The following is a 9,875-nucleotide window of genomic DNA, read 5'->3' as shown; positions in this document are numbered from 1 at the left end:
ATATTGAGTTGTTTATGAAAACCTAATTAAGTGTTTCGTTTGAATTTGTTTTTTCTCTCTGCTGGGATATTAAATAAATAATCGAATGAAATTCAACGGTGTTCGTTTGTTTCTCGATAATGGATTATCGACGAGTGGTCATCATCGGGTTTTAAACTCCTCATGTCTTCCTCCCCTTTTTTGGGTTTAGGATTAAAAAAGGGGAGGTTAAAAACGAACGAATAACTTAACTCCCGGAAAAAGTTTTTTTCTTTTTTTATCTCTCTCTTTTTTTTTTTTTGTGAACGTGTTTAGTTTTTGTATAGATGCTAGTCGAAATGGATCATTCATCTTTAGTGTCGCTCAACATGCCGCCGTTTAATTTGTCTCCGAACGGTGGTAATTCCGGTGCAAGTGGTGGTCCCGCTGGAGGAGGAGGCGGTGGCGGTGGACCCGGTGGAGGCGGAGGAAGCAACACGGAATCCATGCCTCCGCCTCCCATGTACAATTCGTCTCCCTATAACATGATCTCCATAGGAAATGTGAACAATAACAATAATAATAATAATAATAATAATAACAATAACAACAACAACAACAATAATAATAATACCAACAACAACAACAACAACAGCAGCAGCACAAATCATAATCAAATGATGCAGGATTATAATTCGGGGAATATTGATTCCGCGTTATGTTTTTATTCGCCCCCAGGTGGGATCGATATGGCAGCGGGATATCAATCGCCGCAAAACACTTCGCTCGTTCTTGCATCTTCGCGATCCGGAGGTGACATACCAGACACAAAGTTTGGAATCGAAGAATTGTGTCCCGTGTGCGGAGACAAAGTATCAGGATATCACTACGGTCTTCTCACTTGCGAATCGTGCAAGGGTTTTTTTAAGCGAACCGTCCAAAATAAAAAAGTATATACTTGCGTCGCCGAAAGGAGTTGTCACATAGACAAAACCCAGAGAAAAAGATGTCCTTATTGCAGATTTCAAAAATGCCTCGAAGTCGGAATGAAACTCGAAGGTAAGACACAATTTTTCTATTTTTTTCTTTCTTTTTGTTTGTTTGTTTTTGTTTTTTAAAACGTTGGCGTTTGTCGTTTTTTTTTTTTTTTTTTTTTTTTTTACACGAATTGGCATAGGAAACACATGCAGGCGGGCTGGTAATATATATAATTACCAGAGCGAATAGCAAAATTGCAAAAGATCATTTCCGTTATATTTTTTTTTTATTCGATTTCTAAACGAAAAGCTTTATAGTTATTTTTTTTCTTTTTTTCGGTTAATAATTTAAAAACTACCTGACACTGAATTCTAAAAAAAAAAAAAAAAACAAAAAAAAAACAAACGACAAACGATCAGATCAGACGTACACAACAGTGCGTATGAATGCAATGTTACGTGATTCTCGCTCTGTTGTTTACAAATGATAAAAAAAAACAAAACAAAAAGAAACAACAACAGCCGAAAAAATTTGTTTTTTTTTTTTTTGTTTGTCGTCGTCGTTTTTTTTTTAATCTGATATTTATATATTTGTATATAATTTATCGTTTCGGATGCTGCAAGAAAATACGTTTTCACCAACATACCTTCATTTTTTTATTTTTATTTTTTGTAAATTATGAAAATCCCGAGAGAGAGAGAGAGAGAGAGAGAGAGAGAGAGAGAAAAATGTGAGAGAGAGAGAGAGAACGAAAAAATCACGGACGTCGTTCTCGTTGTGCTTTTTGTTTGTGGGAATTTTTTTTTTTTTTTTTTTTTTTTTTTCTCATCTCGATGATAACCTTTACTCAAATGAATTGAACTTTTGTTTTGAGCGCGAATCCCGTCGCGAAAAACCGCGAAAAAATAAACCGACTTATAATAATAGCTCCCATTTTTTCTTTTACAAAGAAAAATTTTAAAATGAAAAATACGAAAAATGATAACGACGTGATAAAAAGGGGGAGGGGGTTTCTATCAGTTCATCTCTTAAGCACGGAGTATCGAAATTAAAAAAAAAAAGTAGTCGAAACGTGTGATTAAATGAGAAAAAAAATTAATAATGATGATGATGATGATAATAATAGTATTGGGATTAGGGACTCCAATAACAAATAAAAACGAAGAGGACGCGTACAAACGACGTTCTTAAAATAAAAAACAAGTTGTAAAATCTGGTAACAAGGTTAAGGATTGTTATTTTGGGGTTAAGGAAGGAAACAAAAAAAAAAAAAAAAAAAAAAAAATAGAGAGAGGGGACAAAAAAAAAATAGACACGCACGCACACGCACAAGCACACATTTTATTTTGGGATGAGGAGGAGGAGAGAGGGAAAAATAAAAAGGGGAGAGAAGGAGGAAAAGGACGTAAAACAAAACAAAAAAAAAAAAAAAGTTATCTTAAGTGACAAGATTTAAATTTTCTAATCTCCAGCCTCCCTCATTTTCGCACATGATAAATTTTATAGCTTTTTTTTTTTTTTCTTTCATTTACACGAAACATTTTTTTCTTTTTAAATATGTCGGCCATATTCAATTGAGCAATTTATTTTAATTTTATTTTTTTATTGTGCAGATTTTACTATTATTATTATTATTATTATTTTATAACAATCATATGACGTTAATGTATTTCATCATTTCAATAAAAAGAGAGAGAGAGAGAGAGAGGGGGGGAGAGAGAGAAAAGTTTACAATGGCATTCAAAAATTTTTTTTTTTTTTTTTTTTCGTTTCATTTCACATTTTTACAACAATTTTTTCAAGCATTTTAAATAATAATTCGTTTTTTTTTGGGGGAGAGGGAGGAGAGGGGAGGTTAGCAGACCTAACACTCTAACACTTTTCAAGTAAACGATGTCAAAAAGTTAAAAAGTAGCATGGCAAAGTTACACGTTTCTAAAATAACCCAAATATATAAAGATCAATCAAATTAATATGAATATCCGACCGAAAAAAATTAGGGGGAGGGGAAGGGCGTCGCATTTTTTTTTCTCGTTTGAAAATGTTTATTACATTCACCGAATATCAGATCCGTTCGGACAACTTCACAATAAATTTCGTAAAAAAAACTAAATATCCACCTCACCTCGTCTCGTTCGTAGTCGATTGTGCAAGTCGAAATAAGATGAAGAAAAGTCAGTCCGCGTTTCGAATAATCCGTGAAAATTTTTAAAAAAAAATTCGTTAACTTTTTCCCTCACTTGATTATAATTAATGATGGAGTAAAGTTTACGATTTATTAAAATAATAATAATAATACGAGAAAACGTATAAACCTCGAATTCGGTAATAAATGAACAAATGTAAAATATTTGTAATAGGAAGTGCGTTATTTTAGAGACAAAAGTGAAATTGAAACAAAAAAAAAAATTTCCCTGCTCTCTCGTTAAAATCGGGGATTCCCGTAGAAAACGTGTACATATATATATTATATAAAAAGTAAAAAAATTTGACGAACGACGACAAAATTACCTTTTCGTACGACGACGACAAACATACGAGAGGGAGAGAGAATAATTTCGTCAATGGTTTTTCGAAATCATTTTTAAATTTGCCGCGTTTTCACTTCTCCTGCCACTTTTCCCCTCTCCTTTCACCCGTATAGTAGTAGTAGTAGTAGTAGTAGAGACTTTTCCATTCTTTTTTTTTTTTCGATATATCTCGGTACCCAACATTTATTTAACCGTCTCTGTCACGTCGATTCCGCCGAACGAAGTTCAAAATCGTTACGTCATTCGTAATTCGTTAACATTATATATTATTGCTCCAAAAGTCGTGTGGCGGAGTGCAAGGAAAGAGCTGGGAGCGTTTGTTAAAAATGAAAGAGTTACAAAATCGAAATCGAATTAACAAATAGTCAAATAGACATTCTATTGAGTAAATCCGAAAAGGAATTGATAAAATTAAATAATAAATGTCAGTCAAAGTTTTTTTTAGTTTCGTTTAAATTGCCTGCCGGGACAAGAAAAAAAAAAAATTAAAAGATGGGAAAACTTTTATAAATGTTTTCATTTCGATAGTAGTAGTACGTTTTTTCTCTCTCTCTCTCTCTCTCTTCCCCCCATTTGTAACCATCTCGCGAAAGTAGTCGTAATTGTCGGTTGTTACCGTGAATTTGTCTGCAAACTTTGTTTTTTTTTTTTTTTTTTTTTTTGCTACCGCATTACGAAGCATTATATAACGTTTTTTTTTTTTTTTAAACGTTGTTTTTTTCGCATAAAAACAAAATGTGTACAAGGTTAAAATCGTGTTACCCTTAATTCCAGTTTTATTATCATTATCATCGTCGTTACGATTGCTTTTTTTTTTTTTTTTTTTTTTTTTTTTTTTGTCTTTGAATCGAATGATGGAAGCGGCGGTTATTACAAATTGGTTTTAATTCTCTAATACTGAATTACCTTTGTGTGTGTGTTGAAAAATTTGTCGGCTATTGAATTTTGCGAATTGCAAAGGAAATTAATTGTTCTTTTCTCTCTCTCTCTCTCTCTCTCTCTCTCTCTCTCTCTCTCTCTCTCTCTCTCTCTCTCTCTCTCTCTCTCTCTCTCTCTCTCTCTCTCTTTCTCTCTCTTTTTATAATGTAAATTAGGTCGTGAAACACGTGGTTTTTTTTTTTTTTTTTTTTGAGTTTCGTATTTTACCAAAAAAACTAAAAGATTTCGTTAAAGGGACACGTAGGGGGTTGTTATCACATCACACCATTCGCGAATTTATTAATAAATTTCTCTCTCTCTCTCTCTCTCTCTCTCTCTCCTTCTTATCGATTTCGGTTTAATAATAATTATTTTCTCGTTATGAACAAACAATGGCGTTGATTTTTTTTTTTTTTTCTTTTTTGTGAAGCGTTCGTTATTCTCATTCGAATTTCCCTTCGTTGATTTTTTTTTTTTTTTTTTTGTAATTAAAGTTTTAATTTTTTTTTTTTTTTTTTACTCCGCCCTTTTATTAAGTAATAATTTCGGGTGTTTGATTTTGATTTAAAAGGTTAAAGGTTATATATATATATATATATATTTCCATGGCAGAAACGTTTTATTACAATCGGGGAAAAAAATAAAAGAAAAGAAAAAAGAAAAACGATTATTTTTGTGAATCGATGTTGTTGTTGTTGTTTGTTGTTTTTCATTGTCTTGTCTTGTCTTGTTTTTTTAACTGCTTAAGTAATCGCTAGTAATAATAATAATAATAACAATAAAAGCTTTCGTTTATTATTATTTTGTCGTCTAGCAAGTCGATGAAAAATTACCAAGTTTATTTTTATTATTTTTTCACAAAAATATTATTCGCACGGTTCTCGTGCGCATGCGTGCGATAAATCGTAAATGAGTGAAAAAATAAAAAAATATAAAAAAAGCAGACGACGCGAGAAATATTTGTGTGAATGTGATTAATAGTATAGTATAAAAACATAAATGATAGATAGATAGATGGATGGATGGATCTATCGACGTGACACAGATAAAATTGTTGTTGTTGTTGCTGCGTGTGTGTGCGTCCTAAATATAACAGCCAAAAAATCAGGTCAATATCAGAATATTATATGATGAAGAAGAAGAAGAAAGAGGAGGAGGAGGAGAAGGGAGGGAATCGTGTTTTAGGCCAAGGTTTAGAAAACTTGATGATGATGATGATGATGATTATCAAGCGGTTTTCGGTGTTGGATTGAATTTTTGCCAATAGTTGCATTTTTTTTAAAAAAATTGATTTATGGTAATTTTATTCGATTTTTTCTTTCGTTTTTTTTTTTTTTTTTTTTTTTTTTTTGACGAACGGTTTTGATGCTGGTAAAATAATTTTGATTGGTTTTTGCTCGTTTGTTTGTTTTCCAGTCGGAAAATTTAAATGGCTTCGGGAGGGGGGAGGGAGAGTACTAAATGTAAAATGTCGCACTTTTAAAAAAAAAAAAGGAAAAAAAAAAATTTACGTTTAAGGTTTCACTTTGTTTGGAATGGGAAGATTCGAATTATTAACGTTTTTAAAATGACTAAAACCGAAAGTTTTGATGATGCGTAGGCGGTGGTGTTTAGCATTAAAAAAAAAAGTGATGATGATAATAATAATAAAATTTGCCCATACGGTAAACCTACATTAAAACGAACGAACGCGATTACGTAAGAGGTTTTTTTTTTTTTTTTTTTTTTTTTTAAATTTTTTATTTCTTTCGATGGGAAAATTAAAAAATTTGATGAGTCGACACGATTTAAATATTTCGAGAAGAAGAAAGAAAAGCGTGAAAAATGTCGACTCTCTCTCTCTCTCTTTTTTTGTACGAGGGGTAGAATAAAGGGTAGTAGTGTAGTCGAATCTTTCAATTCTGTTTATTAAAAAAAAGAAAAAGAAAAATTCGTTAATAATTTGGTTATTTATTTATTTATTTATCAACGGTCAACCTTTAACAAAGTTTTCAATAATACTCTTTTATTTTAAATCTCATGCTTTCGAAAGATATATTTGGCGCGCCATAAAATTTATGGCAAAATAAAATCGTGACGATATTCCATGTTGCAAAACTATGGAGAATTTCACAATACCTTTTTTTTTTTCTTTCTTTTTTTTTTTCTTTTTATTTGTAATTTTTTTTTTTTTTTTTGCTAGACGTTTTGTAGTTTATAATAGTTTTCTTTTTCAAAACACTGTTTCGGCATTATTTTTTCACCTCCTTCGGAAAAGAAAAAAAAAATGGATTGTTAAAATTCGAGCATCGAATCTTTATTTTCCTAATAATTATTTTCGTACGTTTCAAATTTTTTTTTTTTTTTTTTTGTTAACAAAAGTTACCAAATTATCTTCATTTACTTTCGTATTTCTCAACTTTTTTCTTTTTTTTTCTTTCATTCTTCTCCGTGTTACGTAACTTTACTGTTTTCTTTGCAAACTTTGTCGGAGAAGTAGGAGGAGGAGGAAGAGGGGAAGAGGAGGAGTAGGGGGAGGTGCGAACGGTAAAGATTATTTGGAGGACAGGGATATAAAACTTGACGGTGTGGCCTTACCTAAAGTTTTTCCAAGTCGTTGAATTCGACCTTGATTCGTTCTATGAAATGGTTGAAGAGTAGATGGATGGATGGAAAATAATAATAATAATAATAATCATTATTATTATTATTATTATTATTTCCCCGAGTTTCACTCGTTTGAAAAATTTTAAAAGAAGAGAAGAGAAAAGAATTTACTTGTGCGTTCTCGCTAATTTGTTTATTTTACTAAATGTTATTAGCACATTACGAAAACGAGAAAAACGAAATGAAATCTTTAGCGGCGAGAGTAAATATTAACGGCTTGAACACGTGATTAAAAAAATATGATGATATTAATAATAATATATTAAATAGAAAATTAAAAAAAAAAAAAAAAAGAAAGAAAAATCGTATTGAGTCTCTTTTCGGTGTACCTGCGATGAGTATATGAAAATAAAAACGCGGATAATGTCATCATCATCACATTTGAGAATTGTGCGATTTTTAAAAACGTCTGAAGAAAAAAGAAGCTTTTTACGTTTATCCCCCCTCCCCCTAAAAAAAAAAGGGAATTTTTATTTTTAAAAGGCATTATTGCAGTTTCCTACTTTCGTATTCCTTTGAGTCTTTCTTTCTTTCTTTCTTTCTTTTTATGATTTTTATATTATTACGTTTCGAGTACGTATTTAGCACACGAATAAATGATTGTGTTACGTAAACTGGAAAAAAAAAACTCTTTGTTGTGTGATGTCATACAGAAAATTTATTTTAATGACGTCAACGCGATATTTGAATGTTTATTTTATTTTTATTTTTGTTTTTATCGAGAAAAAAAAACAATTTTATTATTATTATTATTATTATTATTATTATTAAATCGTAATCAAAAATTAATTTAATGTTATTTAAAACGTTTGCACGTGCACGTGTTTCACACCTGCGTCCATCTTCAAAATTTTTTATTCAGGTTCTCAGGTATGAATATTAGAATCTTTTGTTTTTGTTTTTGTTGTGTCGGTATTAATATTTTTTTTTTTAAATTGATTGTAAAAACAAATCGCTAAATCATTTTTTCATCTTGCGTTAGACACATAAATGGATAAATCGGTAAATGGGGGGCGGGGAGAGGGAAGGGGGGAGAGAACAAAAATAAAAGAGATAGGTTTTGATTAGTTAGTTTGGTGACTTGAAGTAACTTGCGCAAGAAATTGTAATTTTTAATTTTTAATTTTTTTTTGTCTTCTCGTCGATTCAATTTTTTTTTTTTTTTGTGTGTGTGTGTTAGGAATCATGTGTGTTCCAAAGACTTTTAAACGTGTGGTACCAACCTTAACACGCTCGCGTGGTTTTCCCATATTTGTTACAATCAAATTATTATTATCTAACGCAACCAAAAAAAAAAAAAGATGAAGACTCGCCCGGGTAAAATTGCAAAACTTTTTTAAATGAAGAAGAGTAAGAGTGATGAGAAGAATATTTGTTGTTTAAATTTTTTTTCTATTTAATATTTAAAAAGAGAAAAAGAAATTATCCGATGTTGTGAAAACTTTATATCACGTGTGTTGTTATGACGTCATGAAATAACAAAGCGATACGGTTTGGTTTTCCCGACGAGATGCTGTTTTTAAAAAAAAATTCTGTTTGCCGTTTTTTTTTTTTTTTCCACGAGAGGAAATTTAACGGTACTCGGTTAAAGTTTGATACAAGTGAGTAAGAGAGAGAGAGAGAGAGAGATAGCAAGATAATTTTCCGATTCAGGTATCGAGTTTTTCTTTTTTTAACTAACCACAAAAAAGTGAAAAATTTGGTTTGGCGCAAAATTTTAAACGTTTCGATTAGGTGATTATGATTGCGGTTTTTTTTTTTTATACCTGATACTGGTTTGGGTTCCACCTTTCTATAAATATCATCTCTCGCATCTCACCTGTAGGCGATTGACCCTCCCTTTTTTTTCCCGCCCATATAACTCTAGTTTTCCTGGTAGGTTACAACATTTTGCTGGGTTGTGTTCCATTTTAATTCTTTAAGAAATTCATTTGCATCCTGAAATTTCCTAAAAAAATTTTTTTTTTTTTTTTCCATTTTGGGTTGAGATTTTCGAACGAGAGGTATTTGAATGTCGCGGTTAGGTCATGGTTTTTCCAATCGGGCTTTTATATTTTCCTTTTTCCTTTTTTTTTTTTTTTTAAACGTTTGACGACGGACGGTTCGGATAACATTTGGATATAAATATTCGTGTTTTAAAATACGATTTCATAACTTATTGAATTTCAGAAATTGAAAACGTTCGTGTTTACTTAAATTTTTTTAAATAATTTGTTGATAATTGTCATATTCTTAAATTAAAAAAAAAAAAAAAAAAAAAAAAAAACGGTGTAAATGATTTGTTTACGTCAGAAACGAAATAAGACGTTTATTTATTGACCTGCTACCGACCAACAGGAGTACATAAACGCATTTTATTATTATTATTATTATTATTATTATTATTATTATTATTATTATTATTATTAACGTTAACACTTTGTAGTTTTGCGTCCGTTAAAGAAAGGACTCGTATGTTTATGTTTTTTTTTTTTTTTTTTTTTTTTTACAATTTTTTTTTTTTGATATTTTAATGTCTTCAAAACATTCCGACAGTTATTGCGGTTAATATTTCCTCATTCCTTAAACGCGATACTCCATCGCGTATCAAGTTCCAGTCAGTTTACGTCAGCACAAGCGTTCGTGACTCATTTAATTTGATTTATGAAAAAAAAAAAAAAAAAAGTAGCAGCGGTTCGTTTTTGGGGAGGGGGTGTTTAACGCCCCCAATACTTAATTTGTAAGCCCCCTTTTTTTTTTCTTTCTTTATTTTATCAATACGGGAGTTGATTTTTTTAAATTGACTCCATCATTTGATTCTCACACCATTCTCTACCCTTATACTTGCCCTTATGATATCAAGCC

At 30.8% G+C, this 9,875-nt stretch overlaps 1 protein-coding gene across 1 annotated transcript; it reads left to right on the top strand.

Annotated features, from left to right (window-relative positions):
• Positions 1-305: 305 nt before the first annotated feature.
• Phum_PHUM475850 (steroidogenic factor, putative) lies at positions 306-1,185 on the top strand (the record flags this gene model as incomplete). Its single annotated transcript, XM_002430335.1, has 2 exons — positions 306-1,017; positions 1,136-1,185. 2 exons carry the CDS (start codon positions 306-308, stop codon positions 1,183-1,185), a joined length of 762 nt encoding a protein of 253 aa, XP_002430380.1.
• Positions 1,186-9,875: the final 8,690 nt, after the last annotated feature.

The sequence above is a fragment of the Pediculus humanus genome, genomic scaffold (assembly GCF_000006295.1).
Source record: "Pediculus humanus corporis 1103172108253 genomic scaffold, whole genome shotgun sequence".
Classification (NCBI taxonomy): Eukaryota; Metazoa; Arthropoda; class Insecta; order Psocodea; family Pediculidae; genus Pediculus; species Pediculus humanus.
Note: the sequence above shows the minus strand (reverse complement) of the source record. Positions and strands in the feature narration are given on the sequence as shown.